This window comes from Pezoporus wallicus, unplaced genomic scaffold (genome assembly GCF_028554395.1).
Source record: "Pezoporus wallicus isolate ANWC-B61680 ecotype Strahan unplaced genomic scaffold, APGP_CSIRO_Pwel_v1 contig_10953, whole genome shotgun sequence".
NCBI classification, from domain to species: Eukaryota; Metazoa; Chordata; class Aves; order Psittaciformes; family Psittacidae; genus Pezoporus; species Pezoporus wallicus.
This window is the reverse complement of record NW_026640653.1, coordinates 568,144-591,441: the sequence shown is the minus strand read 5'-3', so window position 1 is coordinate 591,441 and position 23,298 is coordinate 568,144. Positions and strand designations below refer to the sequence as shown.

Here is a 23,298-nt window from a genome sequence, read left to right as displayed (position 1 = left end):
GCCTCTAGATGAAAGAGAACTGATACAGAGAAAAGTATCATTTTTTTTCATAGACTGCTAAACAGTTGCTTTCTCAAAGCAATCCCTGCAACGAGCACCACAGCCACCTATGTGCTCCTTGCTCAGACACAGCTTTGTCGTCTTGTGAAGGTGACATGAATACACCTCTGCCCTCTGCAGTTACACCAGGAAAAAATCATCTTTACTCCTAATGTTACAAAGGCAGGAAAGTATGCCCATTCACAAAGGCTGTCTGGTGTCACACGCGAACATCGTCCCGTGCCTGCGTAAACTGCTTCAAAACATCTCACGTGACAAAGTCCAGCCTAAACTATTTATGCACAGCTGTTAATAACTGAGTTTTCCAGACCGTAAGGACATGTCACAAAGCACAAGATCAAGTTAAGAGTAAATAGAGTTGCTTGAAATCTGTGTTTTATCTGTGGGAGGCAATGCAGCAACACAGTCTCAAACATGAATACTCTATTGTCTGGAATAATCTGGAGAACGCTGGTCTTTTGGGTGACTGAATTTTCCCCATGTAAAATTCGCTAAGGAATACACTGAACAATGAAGACAGCAACAGGAATTATTCCCTGCTTCAGTATTCTCTGTCCTGTATCCCATTCCTAATGTCCTATTTATAGCATACTCACTTTTAAAATCCAGATGAAAACCACAACTCCCATGTCACCATCAACTGATCAACACAGCAACACTCATCTTACTCCACAGAAGCTGTGACACTGCTTCCTCCTTTCTCATTCAACAACTGGCTTCAAACTGTCATCATTTTTTAGTAACTGATGTGGAGCAAGAAGGCATGTGGCAAACAGACTCAAGTATCACAACTCAGGAAAAGCCCTAGTGTTGTGAAGGTGCTCTGCTGACCAGCTAGTCAGAGGGACTTCCTCAACTCGGCTCAGAACCACCAAAATGCTGAACTACGGATGATACTTGGCTAAGCTCATTTTGCTTCATTTATGCTTCATTCAACTCCCTACCTTATATTTAAAAATTCTAATTTTATCTGCCTTGTGCATTGCTAAATAAAGCCAGATGTATGTATCCTCCCAGTTTAACTATAACATATTCATGCAGCGTTTTTGCTCTGTAGCTGGTTTGTTTTAAATGCGTATCAGAATCTTGAGATTATTGCTCATTCATATGTTTTTGTACTATTCTTTACCTCTGAAATGGTTTTGTTCCTAATTGTGCCATACCACTGATGTTAATGTATGTTGCTCCTAATTTACTGAAATAAGAAACGGAGTCCTTTGCTTCTTGCTCTTTCTGAACACCCCTTGCACTCTCACTTTCTTTTCTAGCTGGTCTTCAGCACCACCTGGTGTCTAACTGCTGCTTGTTTGTTCTGTATCGGAAAAGTCAGCACCTTATTTCAAACATAATTAAGTAATGTTTTAATGTAAGTGCATTTAACAGTTAAGGAAAGGACTAAAATAGTCCTTCGATGTAGCAAGATTTTAAATTTTATCTAGAATTAGAAAACTAGTATCTGAAGATCACAAAAGCCCTAGAGGACAGTCAGAAACTTCTAACGTAGTATGAGAACCCAATGACTCAGATATGCAAACCACTTAATTGACTACTTCAATTAGTATGAAAGGATATTCTATGGAAGAAACTATGTCTAATAAAATCTAGAGTGATAAAATGCAGCAGGAAACAGTCACCTGCTGCTCGGGTTGGGCTGGGTATAGGTCAGTGGGTGGGGAGCAATTGTATTGTGCATCACTTATTTGGATTTTTGAGGGGGAAGTGCAGGGCTTATTAGTTCATCTCTATTTAATTTTATTATCATTATATTATTATTTTACTTTAAATTATTAAACCGTTTTTCTCTCAACCCATGGGGTTTTACCTTTTATTCCCGCTGCTTCTCCACCCCATCCCACTGGTGGGGGAAGGTGAGCAAGTGGCTGCGTGGTACTTAGCTGCTGGCTGGGCTCAAACCATGACACCAGTACAGGGGCATCTCCGTTATAGTAGCGTATCTATTACACGCAGGCTAGTACAGTTCCACGATTAGCTGGCACAGAGATCCATCTATTTCCACCTCCAGTCTCAGCTATTTGCAAACATCAATAGAAAACCAAAAGCACAGCAAACACGTCTGTCCAAGCCTCTTGCTATTTTCAGCTCATGACGTTTTCTGAGCCTGACACAGTCATTTAACAGCCTTCAACTACTTTCTCTTTCTAGTTCCTACCCAGTCTCTCTTACGCCCACATAAACTCTCCACATGGGCAACAGCCTTTCCCAGGGAGTCCGGAAGCTCCGGACAAACGATCCCTCCAAAACCTCCAGCCCAGCTCCCACTGCTTTGGCTCGGAGAGGCCTGTGACGCGGCCTGGCTACCTCCTCTCCAAGCTGAGGACCCGTAGGGCCGTCCTCTTCCAACGAAAACCTCGCTTTCCACCGGAAACCTTTCCCGCCCCAACATGCCTTTTTCAGAGACAAGAAACCAACCAGCACCTCTGGCTTGTGGAGCTACAGACCCCGGCACTACACCGACGCGGCGCGGCCCGGCCCGCTCTTCCCAACTCTTCCACTACCCCTGAAGCGCAGATGGGCCTGACGCCCCAACCCCGCCTGCGGCGGGCAGCCGCGGGCCGCGGCCCGGAAGCGGAAGCGGCGCCTGCGGTGCATTGTGGGCTGGCGGCGGCTGAGGCGGAGCTGGGTCTGAATGAAGGCGCCGCGGGCGAGGGGCCGTTGAGCGCCCTGAGGCCGACCCGCTCCCCGCGTCTTTTTCCTCCCTTCCTTTCCCCGGCGGGTGGGCAGCGGCCGCCCGGGCCCCGCCATGTCCTACAACAAGATCCCGCCGCGCTGGCTCCACTGCCCCAGGAGGGGACAGCCCGTGGCAGGTGAGCGCCCGGCGCGGCCCGGCCCAGCCCGGTCCTGCCCTGCCCTGCCCTGTCTTGCCTTGCCTTGCCCGGTTCCGCCCTGCCCGGGGCGGCGGTCTGTTACCAGCGGGGGCGCCCCCTCGCCCGCCGCTTCTCTTCTGTGCCCGCCGGTCCCCTCTTTTCCGCAGCGTCGTGGGACGGGCGGTGGCTCCCTTGGGGCCACTGAAGCCCCTCCGGGCTCTCTTTGACTTGTGCCGCGGCGGTGCTGGTGCGGGACTGTTTCCCCCATGCGCTCCCTGGGCCGGTGCTTGTCCTGGAGCTGCCTTCCCGTAGGACAGCTGTTCTACTTAAAGCCCAGCCGGCAGCAGGGCTCTGCCTTCAGCGCAGAGGCTCACTTTCTGTTCGGCTGGTGCAATTCTTGGGACCGATTCTCCCGACCCTCTTGCAGGGGTATGGGCCCTCTCCTGCTCTCAGGAGCCTAAATGCTGAGTTCTGACTTTGCACTAAGATTTTTCCCACCCGTTACGTCTAATGAGCGAGACGGCAGCCGGGTGTGCAGAAGCTCCTGAAGTAGAGCCGTATCTCAGCCCTGACCGGTTCCCTTTACAGCCTCTTCCTTGGTTGCTTTCTTTTCCTGAAGGCTCCGATGATTATGAGTGTTGGTCTGTTACTGGGCCGACAGTGACCTGTTAGTCACTGGTGCATTCCTAAGCTGCTTAGCTGGAAGATGTTTAAACATTGTGCTCCAGAGTTTCATGTGTGTTTCACGCATGTGTTGGTGATTGCCGTCATCTTGGATATTCTTACCTGTAATACACTGTCTCGATTGTTGGTAGGTATCTAGTCTTGCTGCATCTGGTGGCAGTGAATTAGGCCTCACGTAAACACATTTTTTGATGGTGAGTTAACTACCATATTGACTGAGGATGAATGTTTCTCTTGCTGCCTGGTATGAGGTAAAATAAACAAGCTTTGCTGTTTCTGCTTTTCTCAAGTTCTTCTTTACAAGATAAGCAATTGCAACCCCTAGTCTTCTCCCTACAATGTTTTCTAGTTCTTACTTCTATCATGTTTCTGTCTGCAGTAATTTAAAGGTATTTTTACAAAACTCAGCAGTTGCTGCTGTTCCAGATGGTACTATGCCATGATTTGCTTAGTAGTTACAGTTCTTACATTTTTCTATCCCATATTTCTACATCATCATCTTCTGTTTTTTTACATTTGATTGTGAAACTGAAGACCCTGATGAGTGTTTACGAGTTTATTTAGAACCTATTGAGACATCTCAGGCTTAATCTTCCCATCAATATGCATTATTTGGCATGTCAGTATTTAATGTTGGTTGTTCATTTTGTATGTTTGCTGGTTTCCCTTGAGTTCCTTATATTTCTCTGAACTTGACTCAGTTAAATAGCAGCATTGCTGTGTTGTCTCCATTATCTCTTTTTCCTGATCACTGGCAAATGCATTGCTTTGTATCTAATAAGAGATTTGATAGCCTAAATTGTTAGCCTTTGGCCCTAACAAAAATAGACTAATGACTCTATTCTTTGTTTTACTTCTCAGCAAGTTCTTGATCTCTAGAAGGTGTCTCTTTTGTTTGTTTGTCTGTCCTTTAAGCCATGGCTTCTCAAAAATAGCAGCATAGAGTAAGCAAGAATACAGGTCATCAGCATGTCATCTGCTGTGCCATCATTGCTTGTGTGTTTGTTTATTCAGTAACTGCAAGGTAATTCTTTTCCATTCAGTGTGATCATCCACAAGAAGTTACTGCACAAAAAAAAGTGCTTGGTTCATTTCTTTGGCTGCTTTATTGTAATGTATTCTTATATTAGTTCACCCGATTTTTAGGTCTTTAGAGTGAACAATTTACCAAAAGTCATAATACACCATGAGTTTTCTCTCCTGTTATTTTGCTATTTTATATTCAAAGACATCTAACACCTTTATAGAGAATTTTTTAGAGTTTGATGTTGGTATTGTCTCTGAGGTGTGTTATAGTCTGGTTTTAATTAGCATTTCAGTCAAATTTCTTAGCATCTGTGCATGACTTTATTCCCATCTGATAGTGTAATAGTAATGATGTTGCTGGGCAAGGTTTGTCTGGCTTCTGCGGACTGATGCTCATCAAGTGTTTGGTCGCTCTTGTCTTATGGCTCTGGCATGTAGAATTTCCAGGTGAGCTCAAATACAAGTACCAATGAGGCTTGGAGCTCTTCTCTTGGTGAGATTGGGTTCATTCAGGTTAACAGGACCCTTCATCCTGAATGAGGTGAATTGATCTACATCTCCCATTATTTTCCAGTTTACTTCTTTAAATCTTGGTGATTTTCTGCCACTTTCTGGTTTTATGCTTAATCAGAATGGCACATTTTCACATTCTTGTATTGTGGTAACACCTCAGTACTTGATGAAAAGAGCTTTCTCTGAACTTCTAGATCTGAAGTGATCAGGTTGTTTCAGCCTTACTTCCTTGTCATTGCCGTGTCTGGACGTACCTGCTTTTTATACCCACAGAAAACCCAGTTCATTTTGGTTTTCCCATGGAAAGTGCTAGCAAGATACTGAAGGAGAGACACGAGAAGTGTCTCAGCAGTGTCTTTTAGTCTCCTATTGATTCATGTTAGTTAAACCCCTTCTAGATGTACATGCAGAACAGTGATATTATTAAAATCATCCATACTGCAAGTGGTTATAGAGACAGCAGCTCAAAAGGAAGAGTAATGTCTCTGGTTCAGGTAGTTGCTGAGCTATAGCTTGTAGGTGGGGAGAATAATCCAGTGATGGATTGTCATTGTCATTGTTTTAACACTTTCCTAGGCATCTGTTTTGGTAATGAGATACTAGGTGAAATGGATGCCTTGACCCGGCGTAATTGTTCTTGGAAACAGAAGACAGTTACTTTTTAGGGTGGTGATGTTTTTGGTCTTGTGTTTTTTGATTGTGGATTTTACTGTTTTGTTTTATTCAGGTCTCCGTTTCTTAACCTTGTGCATGTTACAGAGTCTAGCCTTCCTAATTGGTGCTCAGTCTAAGCATACCATGGTTGTACATTATTAGTGACTGCTGTCACCTATTGAGTCGATAGCTTCCTGTCACAGAAAATTAGACTAAATTAAGGGTAGCATTTCCACTGGCATGCTCTAGGATTCAAATGTGCCAAAATGAGAGCATGTATATGTTGGAAATGTGGCGGTTTATGTTTTTCACTTTGACTTCTCTTGGATTTATCCACTTGATATTCTCACATACTGGGCTGTTATTTTTAGAATTTTTACATATTTTTCAGCCTGAAGAAAAAACATCTGTTATACAGGTAACTAATTTGGAAAATGGTTTTTAATATGCACTTTCCAAAACTATTTGACAAATTTGAAGTGAATTAATGTATTTAAACAAGACCAAAATGAAATGACAAAAAAGAGACGTTGTCATAATCTGATTATAAAATTGCCCAAAATTTGAATCAAATAGGAATTCACTGCCGTCTTCTAGACTTAGCAAGCATCTTGTTTGTTTGTTGACATATAAACTGTTTCTCAGTGATACAAACTGGAATTTGTAGAAGTTGGGCATCTAAATACTTCTAAAGATCTGGGTTTGATCTTTAGAAGTGACAGTAAATGGTCTCTATTATAATTCTTATCCCTTCCACAGCTGTGTAAAGGTCTTCAAATGCTGCAGGGGATGCTGACTAAACTGTGTCTTTTCTTGATGATGAACAGGAATGTATTATGGTTGCTCAGAAGGAAATCAAAATGCAAATCAGACACTAAATCAAGGACCACTGCTGAGAAGAGAATGAATGTGTTTGTTTTCTCTTCTTAAGATAGAGAACATGAGAGTCTTCAGTGCAAATATGCAGTCTCTAATCAGATCCTACAGGAAATGATCTTAACCTTCAAGCACTGTCTTCCAACTCTATTCTCTTTTCCTGGCATCTCATAAAGGATGGTAGTTTTCTTTTGTATCCCTTGACTCTTTTGTCAGTGAAGGTCCTTTTCTTGAATGCCTTGGCTAAGGAAAGTTAATTACATTCTTCATGTAATGAGTGAGTGGATGTATTGGGATGGGAGTGACAAAGTTATAAAACCTTTGAAGCATGCTTGGTGTTTTGCAAAACTTATGTTGATGGTAGATTTTTGCATTAAGATCATCCAAAATTAGGATTTGCATAATCAGTCTGTACAGAGGAAGATTACAAGTTAATGTGGAAGGGTTAATAGTGAGTGAGAGAGGCTGAATGATAGGGCTGAACATGACAAGGAACACAAAGAAGAAAGAAAATTAAAGCAGATAGGTCAATAAATGAGGAAACGGAGAAGTTGACCCAATTGTTGTGACCAGGGAGGAGGATGTGTAACTGGTGGGATAAAAAGGCAAAGGAACTAAAGTGAAGATTTCTTCTAACAGTCAAATAAATTTAAGTGACTTATAAATTCACTGTGTATGTTGACTGCACGACTGCATAACTTCTAGCTGTAAAGTTTGGAATGGTCTCAGTCAGATATGATAGTGAGGGTGTTTCTAATGTCAAACCTGAGCTAACATGTTGTGTAAAGCTTCTCAGTTTCCATAACTATGTCTTTTGTGGTTTATAATGTCCCTTTCCTAGAAGTTAAATACTTATTTTAGACTATATAAGAAGTTTTGATAAAATTTAGGGCACAGAGAACTCTATGAATTTTAATTGTCTAGAGAATGCTGCTCTCAGCAGCATTGATTTAGCAAAAATGGTATGTGTTCTTCAATTTTTACAAAGATTAGTGAGCTTCTCTCTCAGGACTTTATTTCTAGCAGAATACAATGGGCATTTTAGTGTCTTTTCATTCAGTGTGGTTTTGTTCTGCTGAAAACAGGAGGATTTTGTTTCTTTTATCATGAGGAAGTGACAGGCTGAGAGTTGGAGCTGTTCAGCCTGAAGAAGTACGTTGCTGCTGGGTCATGTTGAGCTTCTTGTCAACCAGCACCTCCCAGTCCTTGTCCTCAGGGTGGCTCCTAGTCCATTTTCTGCCCAGCCTGTATTTATGCATGTATTTATGACCCATGTAGAATCTTGCACTTGGCCTTGTTCATGAGGTTTGCAAGGGCCTGCCTCTCAAGTGTGTCAGGGTCCTGGTTGGCATTTACTGCTATTAGAAGCATTTTAGAGATATAATTTGGCAACATCAGAATCCAGCAGTATTTTCTTTGTGGAAGGTTTATGTCTGGTGCTCTAATTAAGAGTTCTTTATGCATTAAAAAAAATTCTGCAGCTCTTCTGTGCCATGCAATTATATGGTTGCATTTCCTTGTTGTAGAAGGGCTGTCTTGTTAAAAGCATGGAACCAATTTTATTAAAAACAAACCCCCCCAAAAAAGGGAGGTGAGGAATTTTTCTGGGGCATAATTCTCCCCTCTCCCCCTTGTTTTCTTGGGGGAGGATATATTTGATCAATCTTGGGCTATAATTAATTTAGATATCTTCATAGCTATTTAGAAATGCTAAGGTTGTCCTTGTTTTGCGCTCTGCCTATATCACCTTGATAATATACGTCAGGTCTCCTTTTTCCTATCAATTTGCATTGTTTCCACAACTGCAGTGCAGGGTCTCTGGTGCATGTGGGAGGAGGTGTGCTGCTTCCCAGGCAGGCATGGTGGGAGTGACCTGGACTATTAAGTTCTTGCCTGTTTAGAAGCAAAGGAAATGTTGTTGGGTCAGTATATCCTGCACTTGGAGGGAGAGGCATGCCTGTAGCTTGCTGTCGTTCAGGACGAACTAGGAATCTCTAATGAGATTATTGCAGGTATTCTGTGGTGAATATGATTGATAAAAATTAAAATTGATATTAAAAAATAATTTGAATTTCTAGGGAGTGATGGGTGTAGTCCAGCAAGTACTAATTCCAGTCAAGTTTTTGTTGTGGATGTGTTATGGTTCTCCAATGTCTGAAGCACATGTAGGTGTTGTGTTTCAGGGGAACTTTGAACAGTGATGCAGATCTCTTCCAACAAGCCTTAAGGAGCACATTAGAAAGATCTGTAGTGCCTAGATACGCCTTTTTTTTTTTTTTTTGTTGGGAATCTTTACCTGCAAACATAAAACATGGTAATCAAAGCTTGATGCCTACACAGTTGAGTAACAGACTGTAATTTTAAATGCTATTTTCATGTTTTTAAATGGACTGAGTTTAAATGTTCCCTGTTCTGTTGTGCGCTGTAGCTCTGCAGCTTAAATCACACTAAAAGGTAGCTAAAAGTGTTACATCACTTTGGTCTATATTTCCTTTAAACTTTTAAACATATTTGTGAGTTTTGAGAACTTGTGACTAAAAAATACATTCCACTTCAGCTGTTATTGATACTTTTCCTGTGATTATTTTTCATTGAAGGTAAACCTCCAAATCTGTTCAGCATGTTGCTTTGAAATTGCTAAGTTATAAGTTTGCATATGAATACACATAAAATACTGCAAAATTTGATTATCTTTCATAGGGAAGTTTTTACCTTTGAAGACAATGTTAGGACCAAGATATGATGAACAGGTTGCTGAAGAAAATCGTTTTCACCCGAGTATGTTATCCAACTACTTAAAGAGTCTGAAGGTAAAGTTACATTTTCTAGTAACTGAAGCATTACTTTATTAATATTCATTCAAATGTTGCTTTTCAGATTTCAGAAAAAAGTTGTTGGTGGCTTCCTTTGGGACATCTGTATTGAAAATCTATTTTTTTAATTTACTTTTTGAGGTTTTCTCTGCAAATCCTATGTTTCCAAAAGTACTTTCTTACAGGCAAGAACTGTGCAAAACCCTCCAGCTCATTCACTGTGTTAGCAGCAATAGTCTCGTTCTTCTTTGTATACTCTTGTATCTTGGAGAGATGTCATTGTCAAAATTCAGATAGTCCAAGTTTGTGGTTTTACAAATTACTTGTATATAGATGCGTTAAGTTGCAATTTTACTTACGGACTGAAAACATTTGGAAGTGACAGGAGAATTTCATACAACTCTTCTGTAGTTTCAGTGCTTTTGATGCATAGAATGCATAGATGCTTTATTGTATCTAATCTGTCATACCCAAGTGTTGAAGAAAATGACTTATGGATTTTATCCAGTAACTTTTTAGTGGAAAAATAAAATGCATGAATAGGGGGAAAAAATACAGGAGCAAAGATGAAAAAAGTAGGACCCAAGAAGGTGGGTGGCTACCTTTATTGTTGGGTGACAGAGCTGTGCTTTTTGGCTTATTTTTAGATTGTTTCACCTATTTGTGTCCATCTACTTCAACTTGCATGCTGCTCTGCACCGTAGCACTTCTTTAAGGATAAAGGTGGGGAACAGGACCTTTCCAGCCTTTCATGTAGGTCTGTGAAATGTTGTGCCCATTCCAGTGCATCTGGAGATGTGGGAAATGGGATTTTGAACCTGCCAGGCAAAGAATGGCCTACAACCTAATTCTTTTAATCTGTTTATTAAACTGTTATATAGAAAGATAGCACCGCTTTGTTTTTACTATGTGTTATATAAAGGTAATAGTGCTACTTCTGTGGGTTTTGTGTCTTTTATTGCCACTGTTCTAAGTGAAATTAATTCTGAATTTGTGTAACAATATCAGAGCTTAAACACTAGAAGAATCAGGTGACTAAAATATGGGAATCTTCATTTTATGAATCTCATTTAGGCTTAGATATAAAGCAGATGGTGAGGTACTCAGTGTAGCAGCGATAGAAGCACCTGTGGGCTAATGTGATAAGTACTATCAATGAAGCATATGTGTCTGTTCTCAGGTGCTTGAACTGGTAGGATTTTTATTCGAATTCTTGGATCTATGCATCTAAATTCTATTTGATTTCCTCTTTTATGCATTATATTGGTTTTGACTCTGACCAGCTTTAGTGGGCATACCTAGAATTTTCCAAACCAATCTTATTCGTAAAGTAATTTAAAATTGTGCATATGTTTTGAAGTTATAGGGAACTTTGTAGATTTATTCAGTTTCTCACTATTTGTTAGTCACTTGCCACCAAAGAAAAAGTCATGGTGAGCCTTCATAGCCCATCCACTAGGCACATCAATCAGTTCTATTGCAGTGCTACAAATTCATAATGTCTTGAGTGACATCAGATGATTAGAATCTGATAGTACAGTTACTAGCATAAGGATCCTCACTTGTATTTTGGTAATTTTGGTTAACAGGCAGAAGATAAAAATTTTCTAAAACTCCCTATTCTCACTCTATTATATTGTCTTGAACCCTGGTATTGTTGCTAAATGTTTTCCATTTTAAAACATGACTTTTTTATTTACTGAGATATGCAGTGGGTCAGTGGAGTACTATATTTGTAGAACATCAGTTTTCCAATAATCTGGCAATAAGATGAATGTGCAATTGAGGAGACCTTGAAAAATGGATTTTTGTAAGGCAAAAGTAGCTCATAGTGCATGGTTCTCATCATTTTACTGCAGTGTGCTGTGCTGCTAATACTTTGCAGAACTAATCACTTCTGAGACCTGGTTATTACTTAAGTCTGTATAATTTATCTTCTAAATAAGAGACTTCAGCAGAAACTTCTGCATCTGTATTTTTGTAATAGTGAGATATTACTGCTGCCACAGATTTTTGAAGGTACTGGTTCAGCATTTAAGACAACATTTCTCTGGGAGGAACTTTCTCTAACAAGCTTCCTGTGTGATCCCTTTTTCTCATGGAGCTGGTTGCTGAAAACCTGAATGTTAGAAACCGATTTGATCAGGGATGGCAATCTCGATTTTCTTCTGACTGCCAATGTTGACATACTATCTTAATAGTCTCAAAAACCCCAAAATTGCAGGAGCAATTTTTTTATTTCTTTAAGTATGTAGTCTAGTACTGTTTGTACTTCATGAAAGGTAGTTTTAGTTCTGTTAGAAAGAACTAGGACATTAGTTAACTCAAAAGAATGTTTGGGCTTTTAGTATGCTCAAGTTACAGTATTCTTATTAGGAAAACTAGTTATCGCTTGTCAGCCACTTCATTGTTTTCACAGATAAATTCAGTCACTGATTTAAACTATTTTCCTCAAATAAGATATGCAAGAAAAAAATCCTGGGACTGGTGGGAATTCAGTGTATTGTAGTATGCTCTCTCCCTCCTGGGGAGAATATTTTCAAGTTTCAGTATCTAATGAGAAACTTCTGGGGTCACACAAGGAGAACCTAGCTAAGCCCATTTAATTGCACGGCAGCAACAGAGCACATGCAGAAGGCATTAATAGCTGGAGATAGCTACAATGTGGAAAAGTGAGGGAGAAGGCTTTTATTACTGCAGGAGGACATGAATAGCCTGGCCAAAGTAGGAGCAGAATTAATGTGGTATGAAGATCATGATATATTGTATGTATAAGATGAGAATTTCAAGCTGTCAGTGAACTTTTTGTCCTTCTATGCAGTCATCTTTTACTATTAGAAGCAAGAAAAATAATTAGTTTCAGTTGTGTTTCAATGTGATGTCTAAGACTGCAGTGTTGCAACAGTCCTTGTGAGAAATAAATGTATGTTTTGTTGAGAAGTTGCTTAACAATTAGAAATTATCCTTTCTTCCAAAGCTGTGTCATTCATTGGGTATGGTGGGCTGAAAGATGTGATTCATGTGAAACATTGGCTGGAGAAACATTTTTGTTTTCCATTTTAGCATAGATAGTCTTTCAAAAATTAGTTCTATTAAGAACTTTCTAGGAGCAAACTTAAGAGAGCATGATTGAGAGGATGACTGTGATGGCTGGTATGACGTCAGGGATTCAGAGCGGAGCAAAGCGCCTGTGTGATGAAAGTACATGTACTAGAATCTCTTCTATAGGAGAGAATTCTCATTGGTCAGGACAAGCATAATATAACCCTGGTTCAGTAACTGAAGTATTAGGATTCCTGTGGTACAGTAGGAATTGCATAGATTTTTGGACCATCATAATTGTGTACTTTGATGTGTTAAATAATTCCCCTGCTTTTTTAAAATTTCTTTATCCTTTTGCCTTGCACTCTCTAAATTGTAATGTGGTATGTGCAGCTAATCCTGTGAACTGAGAGAGCAAATGTTTATGCTTTGTGGAAGACAAGGAAACTACTTTCGGACCTTATACGCTTTATATGCCATACATGCTTTTATAGCTTTGGCTGGATTATATCTGATGCCTGCATCGTTTACTGCTCTGAAATGTGTGAGGAACAATGTCACTTCACAAGATCTTCACTTGTATATGATTGAAGTGATTCATAATAATGACAAAGGAATAGCAGGCCAGAAGTCCTAGAATCCCATAGTAGAGAATTTCCTCTCTAGCCGGCACTTTGCTATATTTCATTCTCCTACTCAAATTAAATGCAACATTCCAAACACTTGGTGGCACTTTGGGTCTGAAGTATGTTGTAGTGTTCTCCTGGCTTTTACATGTCAGCCAAGAAATGGAAATCTGTGAGTATGTTCAAAAGAGTAATTTCTAAAAGTTGAGGGAAAAGCATGTGAGTATTTTTTGAGCTCAAAATCTTTGACATAGAATTATTTTTTGGGGCTTTTGTGCATCATCTTAGTGATGATTCTTCATTGTGTTAGGAGTTTGGGGAAGTTTAGAAGCTTCTGGTGGGAACATTTGAAGATGCTGGTATTTGAGAATAGTGGGCCTGGGAACTGGCTTTGAGTTTGCAGCACTAAAATGGAATTCTGTCTTTCTTGCTTTTGGGTGGGAGGGTATGCAACTGTTCTGCAAATCCCTTGTGTTTCTTTTTGTAGCTCTCCTTAAACAAGTTGAAATATTTAACAGTGTTACCTTTTAATCCGTCTTCATGTTTTTGTTAAAGGTTGTTTCCTCACGTTTCTTTTTCCCGTTCTCCAGACTGTCAGATGATGCAGGTTGTTCCCCCCCCCCCCATTTTGGAACATCTTCTTACTAGAATGGGACTGAATGCAGAAAACTTTACTTTTAAATGATGTTTTCATTAAATCTTAATCTTACTTTGAAAATAACTTTTTTTTTTCTCCTTAGCTGAGGACATCTTGGAAGAGTTACAGCTAACCCTGTATTGAACATGAAAGAACAGATTGTCAAGCTGAGCTCTATCTATAAGTTATGGAGGAGGGTAGTTAGGGGGCCATTTATGTGGCTTCGTAGTCTAGAGCTCTCTGGTTAAAATACACCTGATTCTCACATCAGTCTTTTTGCCAACGTTAACCACTCTATTGGTAGGATGCGGAACACAAAAGGGAGATTCTTATGCTTATTTGGGAGCATGGCATGTTACTGGAAGATAGTCTGTGGATTCCCTCCATGGAGCCATTGCTTGTGTAGAATGGTGGAAAACTAAATAGTTTTTATAAAAATAGCTAATTTGTATGTACTTTTGTATTTTAGCTGTTCTGTACAATCAGCTGAAGGTACTGGTGTGAGAATATGTCATTCTTCTTTGAACAGTTATTTTCAACCAGTTTATGTCAGTGTCATAGTGCTATGGACCTACTGTGTAGTACTGTAAATTCAGTGTGGTCTTCCTTGTGAATTAAGCAGTCTTTGAGATACTTGGTAAATGCTGTTGAGACAGGACGGGAAGGGAAGTAATCATTGAATTAATTGCTTTTGTATGCTTCCTACAAAAGAAATTGCTGGCTAGTATGCTGTTAGTCTGTATGTGTAGCACATGTTGGCACTATATGTCTGAAGTTTCAGGTGATGTAACATTGTTTTCATGTGGGCCCCTACTGAAGTAGCTTGTATTTCTGCAAAACAGAGTAATAAAAGTGAATAAAGAATTATGAATAAAACATACAGAGTTGAAGTAAACAAGGTGAAATCCAGAACTGATTTGTCTATTAGACTATAAATGCTTACTGCTGACATAACGATGCTTTTTAAAATCTGATAAAGTATTATAAGTATATCCTCAGAGCTTTGAATACCATGGATAACTACCTCTGTAGATAATTGGAAATTTGTCTTTGGGGTCTGCTGAACAATATACCTATGTGAAGCAGCTGTTTCTGAACTGTATTCAGTTATAATTGGAATTTATCTTTTCTGAATGGTCTGGAAGCAGTGTTTTAATTTGCAGTTCTTTCAACTGCACTGTTAAATTATTGCTAGTCTGTCGACCTACAGGTAAATAAAACCTAAAGGTAAATCAAAATCCTGTTTATGAGTATGTGCTTTGAGTTTTAGATGCAGTGTTCTATGTTTTTGCATGTGTAACGTGCATCAGTGTTAATGTATTTTTAAGTGCTCTATTGATATATCTTTAAAAAAGGTAAAGCTATGGAACAAGGATTTTGCTAGACTAAGACTCTTAAAATGCCTTTTAAAAAGACATTGTTTCATATGAGGATCCTACTCAAAAGCATGACATTCAGCATTATGACTGAAAACAATTACTTGGACTGTTAAGGTTGGAAAGCAGGAATGCTTTCAGTACACAGGTGTGTCAGTCAGTTGTTTTTGCACAATAATACTGGGAGGTTATGATTGGTGGAAGTTTTGTTTGGATCAAGGACCAGTAGGATGTACTTTGCTGATGTTCTCTGTGTGTTGGATGCCACCCAGTGGAATTTCTGTTTTCTATCTTACTTTTAAAACTAACTTCCACAAGACTGCTTTAAAAGATGTATTTTACAGCTATAAAAAGCAAACACTGAGAAACTAAGTTATGCACAAGGGGATACATGAGGGTAGAGTGGGCAAAACAGCCTGAATTCAGGTGCGTCCTAACATCGGAGGGGTTGACACTGCCACCTTAGCTACTGACAGAGTCTTTGAAGATTTCAGGTTATTTCACATTTTAGCTTTGAATAAAATGTTTCTGAGAACTTAAGGGAATTTTTTGTTTTAAACTTGAAAATGTGTGTGTTTGTTTTGCACTCTTAATGCATAGTTAAATTGAGTTATTTTTTCTGAAAGTATACTTAGTCTTAATAGTTAATATTTTTTATGGTAAATCCACTGTGTCAGTGTTTAATACTGTTTTACTTAGAGCATTAAGAGCACCTGATTCCATCTTACCTGTCTTTTAACACATTAAAATAATTCTTTGCCAGCTACTTCTTGCTGTTAGTAGACCTGTCTTGCTTAGTAACATTGGTGGGGACAAACAAGTTTTTGCAATGATGGCTAGTGCTAATTCAGACACCAGGTTTCACAAAGAAACACAAATGACTGTGGTGGTAAAATACAGATTTTGTGAACAAATGCAATATTTAAGAATTTTTAAACGTGCATCTGTAGCCTGCCATTTGTTTTAATTTGGATGTTACTGGCTGTTTAGTATTTATGCACTGATATTTGAACCTCATATTTAAATTTGTTTCGGTTTGTTTGGTCTTTTTTAGGTTAAAATGGGTTTACTGGTAGACTTGACCAACACCACTAGATTCTATGATAGAAACGATATAGAAAAAGAAGGGATTAAATATATAAAGCTCCAGTGTAAAGGGTAAGTTGTCAGCACTTTTAAAATATTTAGCTTTTAATATGAAAGATCGCATGGAAGTAACTTTTTTTCTTTTTCCTCTTCCCCTTCCCCCAGCTGGCTCCTAATCTGTGTGTTCCTGTGTTTTTCAGGCATGGTGAGTGTCCTACACCTGAAAATACAGAAACATTTATTCGTGTATGTGAACACTTCAGTGATAAGAATCCCTCAGAGTTTATAGGTATGTCTTATATCCATCACTCATTTTTACTGTTAATTTATTTCATACTTACTCATAACTGCAGTCTCTTAAAACTCTAAGCAAAGGAATTTCCTCAGTACAGTGTTTATGCATGTAGAGATTTGATGCTTTTACTCCAGAAACTTATGTTTCTCCGTCCATCAGTTTGATTACAGCTGTCAACTTCATGTGGAAAAATACACAGGCTTAAGAACTGTCTACAAATACATAATACTTGCATTGTGGTTTTGTAACTTCTGCCTGTAGAAATGGAGGTTATGTATTGTCTACGTATTGTTTTGGCATGTGATGCTTTGGTTTATTTGAAGTCATATTTGGTAACTGAATGATTAGAGATTCTTCAGCAAATTTCATGAAGTGGTTGATCACACTGTAAAACAGACTTTGAGGTGCTCGAGCGTGCCCAGAGAAGAGTAATGAAGCTGCTGAAGGGTCTGGAGCACAAGTCTGATGAGGAATGGCAGAGGGAACTGCAGTTGTTTAGTCTGGAGAAGAGAAGGCTCAGGGGGGACCTTATCATTCCCTATAACTATGTAAAAGGAGGATGGAGTGAGGTGGGTGTCAGTCTCTTCTCCCAGGTTACAAGTGATAGGACAAGAGGAAACGGCCTCGAGTTTTGCACCAAGGGATGTTTAGATTGGTTGTTTAGGAAAGATTTCTTCACAGAGGTGGGCAGGCATTGGAACAGGCTGCCCAGGGAAGTGGTGGAATCACCATACGTGGAAGTGATCAAAAACTGTGTAGATGAGGCCCTCAGTGACATGGTTGGACTTGATCTTACAGGTCTTTTCCAACTTAGTTGATTCTGTGGTTATTTGCTGGAAACCAGTAATAGATGTTAGGCTGTATTGTGGGTGGTGGTTTGGTTTTGTTTTTTTTTGATGTGTTGTTCAGCAGTGAATATTTGAATGTTCCTAAGGATGTTTTTTTCACCCAGAGTAAAGTGAGTTCTCAGTTCAATTTGGGTAGCTTCTAGGTTTAGTTAAAATGATTTTATTCTGTTTTCTGTTGAGCATATTAATGTTTAACTTTATCTGCAAACTGTTAGAGACAAGAAATTAACTTCGGAGCTGAGTTTCTAGAGTCAGAATGGGCGTTGTTCTCAGCCCTCTTTGATGATAATTCTGCAACCTTCCTGAATCTGAGTGTCTGTGTGACTTAGGAGTGCGTGGAACAGTTGTTTGTATAGGTCTCATTGGTAACAGCCTGGTAAACTAAGCCGGTATGTTCATATAGTTCAGAATTCTTATGGAATCAGGGAATTGTACAGTAGCTGAGGTTGTTGGAAGGGACCTGGTGAAATCAGCTAGTCACTTGCCCTTCCTTAGAGCAGGGCCAGCTAAAGCAGCTTGCTCAGGACTGTGCCCCTCTGGGTCTTGATCATATCCAAGTTTGGAGACCCCACAGTATCTTCTGGCAACCTCTTTCAGTGTTTGTTCACCCTTATAATATACAGGGTGGGGTTTTTTCCATATGTTTAAACAGTTTATTGTGTTTCAGTTTGTGCCCATTGCTTCCTGCCCTGTCACAGGATACTACTGAATTTTATTTTTTTTTCCCCAGCGCTTGAGAGATTTAATTTGGGCTCACACTTTTTCACAAAATTTTCTTTTAGGTACTTTATTATTTCTTTATCTCATGTAGAATACAATTTTAATCTGAGACTTATGTTTTCTTCTCTGAACTGTAATGCAAGTATTTGATCTGAAAAATGAGGAACTGCTAAATGTGAGTGAGGGGGATCAGTCATCAGCAGTATTTCAGAGCTCGCACCAGAACTTGAAATACTGTTGGATGACTGATCCCACTCACTCTCATTTAGCAGTTCCTCATTTTTCACTCTCCTTTCACAGTTCCTCCACCTTGTCCTCCAATGATATTTCAGAGCTTGAGATGTTGTTATGGTCAGCAATTTGTATGGAGCATGGATAGCATGGTGATGTTCTATAAATAGTAGATGCGTTTAACTGATATTTCAAACTTTAAAATGCCATTTTTAGCATTGAGTCACTAACTTTTTGACTTTTATGATTTTTTTGAATGTTCTTATGTTATGTAGATTGTTCTACCTCTATAGAAAAAAAAGTCAATTAAAATCAAGGAGAAAATAATGAGGCTTAAAAGGATAAGCTTTTAGATAACCTGTGGTTTTGGCTTTCCCAGTAAAAGAGAAATTAAGGATTTTCCAGTTCCCTTTCATTAATTACTGAAAAGTTGGTTTTGGTTCTGGCCACTTACTACCTGTGACAGAGCATTAGAGAGACTGGCATGGAAGATGTTTTTATCAAAAGTGAAAGCAGTCTGCAGCAGCGATAGTACTGCACCCTGCGTGATCTTTTGCTTCCAAGCTGTTGGTCTCATTGCTGATATGCTTCTTATCTTTTGTCATGTGTGTAAAATTATTAACTTAACCTTTTTGGTATCAGTAACAGTTGCAGGGCCTATTGATAGCAATTGTGTGCAATTTAATTTCCAGTGTCAAGATTAGATATGAAAAGAGACTGAAATGTGAGTGGTAGCTGAACACAATTTTCTATTCAGCTAAAACAATATAGGATGGAAACTTTATTTTTGCAGCTTGAAGGACTGGAGCATGCTTGCCAACCTTAAGGAAACAAGAATGCAAAAATTTTGTATAATCAGAAAACAGTGGAGAAATGTTTGCGGGAATAAATTCTATGAAGAAGCTAAAATTCACTTTGATTCAAGTAACACAGTTTTAAATATTATTAAATGGTTAGAATGGAGGCATACAAGAAATTTGTTATGGTTTTTGCCTTGCGTCAGTAAGAAGGCAGGTTTGGTGGGGTGGGCACAAAACCCGACCCTGATACAGTTGATACGTGTTTCTGTTTCCGCAGGTAAGTTTTGTCAGTCTGCTCTTCATAGGCATTTTTTGGATCCCCAGTAAAACCAAAAGAAATACTTGCAGTGTAGGGGAACATATATAAAAAAAGATAGATATTAATATTTTGTCTGAATAAGTGTTAAATGGATTGCTGCTCAACTTACTTTGCTAACTATGATAGAGAAGTAGTACTAGCTTAAAATTACTTGCTTTGTGGTGCTGGGTCCTGCACTTGTGTTACAGCAACCTCATGCAACGATGCTACAGGCTTGGGGAAGAGTGGCTGGAAAGCTGCCGGGCAGGAAAGGGCCTGGTGGTGTTAGTTAACAGACACTGAGCCAGCTTGTGCCCAGGTGGCCAAGAAGGCCAACAGCATCCTGGCCTGTATCAGAAATAGTGTGGCCAACAGGACCAGGGCAGTGATCATTCCCCTGTACTGGGTACTGGTGAGGTCGTGCCTCGAATCGTGTTTTCAGTTTTGGGCCCCTCACTACAAGAAAGACATTGAGGTGCTGGAGCATGTCCAGAGAAGTGCAACAAAGCTGGTGAAGGGTCTGATGAGGAGTGGCTGAGGGAACTGGGGTTGTTTAACCTGGAGAAATGGAGGCTCAGGGGAGACCTTCTTGCTCTGTACAGCTACCTGAAAGGAGGCTGTAGTGAGGTGGGTGTCAGTCTCTCCCAAGAAACAACTGATAGGACAAGAGGCAACAGCCTCAAGTTGCGCCAGGGAAGGTTTGAATTGGATATTAGGAAAAATGTCTTCACTGAAAGGGTTGCCAAGCATTGGAACAGGCTGCCTGGGGAAGTGGTGGGGTCTTCATGCCTGAAGGTATTTAAAAGATGTGTAGATGAGACCCTGAGTGATAGGGTTTAATGGTGGACTTGGCATTAACTGTTGGACTTGATGATCTTACAAGTCCTTTCCAACCTGAACGATTCTGTGGTCACAACTGAAAAATATGTGAATGTTAAGAATAATTGTGCTAGGTGTTAGTGGAACCTTTTATATTTGTAATTTTAAATGCAGTATGAGGAAGAGGCAGCATCTTGCTGGAATCCTTCACATTAACAGCACAGTTTTTAGGCTGGCTTACTTATCACTAGATGGTGCTGTTGCCTTGAGAGAAAAAAATGTTCCAATGCATTTGACTTCCCGTCCTTTCACTGGGGGATGAATTCAATAAAATAGAGGCTGAAGACTTAATTCTTTTATTCTGACATTGAGAAGATAAGTAATCCAAGGTGATTATACTGTTGCATATTTTTCTTTTTGTATTTTTTTCTTTCAAATTAATAAGTCTGGTCTTAGCATGGTAATAGCAAATTTGAAATAGAATTGTGGTCTGCTGATGCCTCTTTCAGGTTTCAGGTAGGGTAATCTGGATATGATTTTTATGCCTGATGGTGTGAAATGAATGTTATGCTTGTTGAATTCACTAAAAACACAATTATTGAATTTGATTGCATTGTCTTCTGATAAGCATTTGAGCAGTCATGAAAAAATGTTCTGAAACTTATCTGTATTAGCTGCATTTCAGTTGCAGTAAGGTAGTGCTCTTGAATTGGGATAAAATGAAGTATCCTATACTCTTGTTGCTAATAATTTGCAGAATGAATGTAATAAAGCCTAAAAGCCATTTATGTGATCTGAGCTGCCTTGATGGGAAGATACATAAGTCTTTAATGTTACTGAGGAAGGTAGAAGGATCCAAAAACACACATGTGAAACTAAAGCATGCAGGGAAATCATGACATAATCACCATCACAGAAACGTGGAATGCTTAGCATGATTGGAGTTCTGCAGTGGATGGCTACAAGCTCTTCAGAAGGGATAGGCGAGCAAAAAGGTGGTGGGGTTGCATTGTATGTCAGAGTGCATCAACTGCCTTCAACTGAATGGTGTAAATGAGAAGGCTGAATGTTTGTGAGTAAAGGGAAGGCTAACCAAGCAGATATCCTGGTAAGAGTCTGTTATAGACCACCCAGCCAAGATGAAGTTACAGATGAAGTGCTCTTCAAACAACTGGGAGAAGTTTCACAATTGTTTGCCCTTGTTCTTGTGGGGGACTTCAACCTGCTAGATGTCTGCTGAAAGTACAACACAGCAGAGAAGAAACAATCCAGGAGGTTCTTGGAGTGTGTGAAATATAACTTCCTAACCCAGCTGGTTAGCGAGTCAAGTAGGGGAGATGCCTGGCTAGATCTGTTCACAAACAGAGAAGGACTGGTGAGTGATGTGATGGTTGGAGGCTGTCTTGGGCAAAGAGATCACAAAATGATTGAATCTTCAATCCTTGGAGAAGTCAGGAAGAAGGTCAGCAAAACATCCACCTTAGACAATATCTGAGGGTAATCAGGTATTGGAACAGGCTGCCCAGAGAAGTGGTGGACTCACTGTCCCTGTGGGTGTTCAGAAACTGTGTAGATGAGGCCCTCACTGAGATGCTTTAGTGGTGGCCTTGACAGTCCTGGGGTAACAGTTGGACTTGATGATCTTACAGGTCTTTTCCTACCTAGTTGATTCTGTGATTCTGTGTTTGTCAAAACTACTTGCAAATGGTTATACTCTTTTCTTGTCTTGTCTAGGTGTCCATTGCACACATGGTTTCAATAGAACTGGATTTCTGATCTGTGCCTTCTTGGTCGAGAAGTTGGATTGGAGGTAACTTTGAATATTAATTCCCAGGGATTTGTGAAAGTTACCAAAAACATCTTCAGTATGTTTTAGTCATTGTTCTGACGGCTATCCTAATGTATTCAGTGTTAGTTATTTTAAAACTGACGACTAATCTTGAGCAAGTAATCTATGTTAATATTATTTGTGTGATGCCTTGGTAGTTTAGCATGTTTCAATTGAGCTTTCCAGGTCCAATAGGTCAAGAGTCAGCTGTACCTCCTGTGTGTGGGCTTTTAGGAGTGTATACATTGTACTGTACACATCTTCCCTGTGATGTGTCCCATATTTTGAGTAAGAATGTAGAATTTCAGAGGTGTCTGAAAGATTATTTCTTTTACTTTTTCATCTTTTTCCATGTAGGTTTGCATGGAGGTGTTTTGGGGTTCTTTGAGTTTTTAAGAGCAGACATTAGCTAGAAAAACAGCAGAGTGGCATACTTGCTTCTGAAGGGTCAAGGGGGAGACAAAGTCTTTGTTTCCAGCTTGTTTTTTGACTAAAGTCCACAGCATGGTTCTATACAGACTCACAGACTCATCAGAGTTGGTTTTTTTTTTTTTTTCTGTTTTTGTAATTAAAAATGTTGGTGCACAAAGAGTAGTGATCTGTTTAAATAACGTTAGTGTAAAAAAACCATGCCTGTACCATGCTGGTGGGCGTGACTTTTGCATGCCTGAGAGTACTCACAAAATACAATTTCCTTGCTAGCGGGGTCCCATGCATCACCTGTTTCTTCACAAACCCCTTAAGCATTCTGATGATATTTCTTCTGTGGTTCTTTAAGTGAAGAAAATTCTGCTTCTGTTGCAGCATTTTCTTCTTACTGGACATACATTTATTTGGTGCTTAGCATGTATGTGCAAGCTGTTTGCAAAGAACTAGGTCATTGTTGCCTGTTAGTAAACTTGGATAAAGACACTGGAATAACAGAGACAGAACACCGTTAGTAGTGGGTGCCTGAATCTTGGCAGGATGTTAGCTGAGTATAGGAAGTAGATGCAGATACAGATATCTTCTATGGTATGATTCTGGTTGTTCCTATGAACTAGAAAATCTGTATATTTTTATTCTAACAATTTAAAAGCAGCATGCAATAGCTAGAATTGATCCTTTGTTCTGAACAGGCAGTGCACTTGAATCTTTTTGAATTTCATGCTTTTATGCAGCTTCTCTTTATTTTCAAACCTCTGTCGAAAAGCCTTGAAACTTAATAGGCGTGTTTTTTTTCTTAATTCACATAGTTAGTT

At 39.5% G+C, this 23,298-nt stretch overlaps 1 protein-coding gene across 3 annotated transcripts in view; it reads left to right on the top strand.

Moving 5' to 3' along the window:
• The first annotated feature begins 2,658 nt into the window (after positions 1–2,658).
• RNGTT (RNA guanylyltransferase and 5'-phosphatase) overlaps positions 2,659–23,298 on the top strand; it is a 183,621-nt gene continuing 162,981 nt past the window's right edge. For 2 of the 3 annotated variants that reach the window (XM_057419973.1, XM_057419975.1), the window contains exons 1-5: positions 2,659–2,885; positions 9,339–9,448; positions 16,187–16,290; positions 16,419–16,507; positions 21,964–22,039. In XM_057419973.1, the coding sequence (XP_057275956.1) occupies positions 2,822–2,885; positions 9,339–9,448; positions 16,187–16,290; positions 16,419–16,507; positions 21,964–22,039 (443 nt within the window). In that variant the 5' untranslated portion in view covers positions 2,659–2,821. The remainder of the gene's footprint in view (positions 2,886–9,338; positions 9,449–16,186; positions 16,291–16,418; positions 16,508–21,963; positions 22,040–23,298) is intronic. The other variant, XM_057419974.1, reaches the window with a different exon arrangement.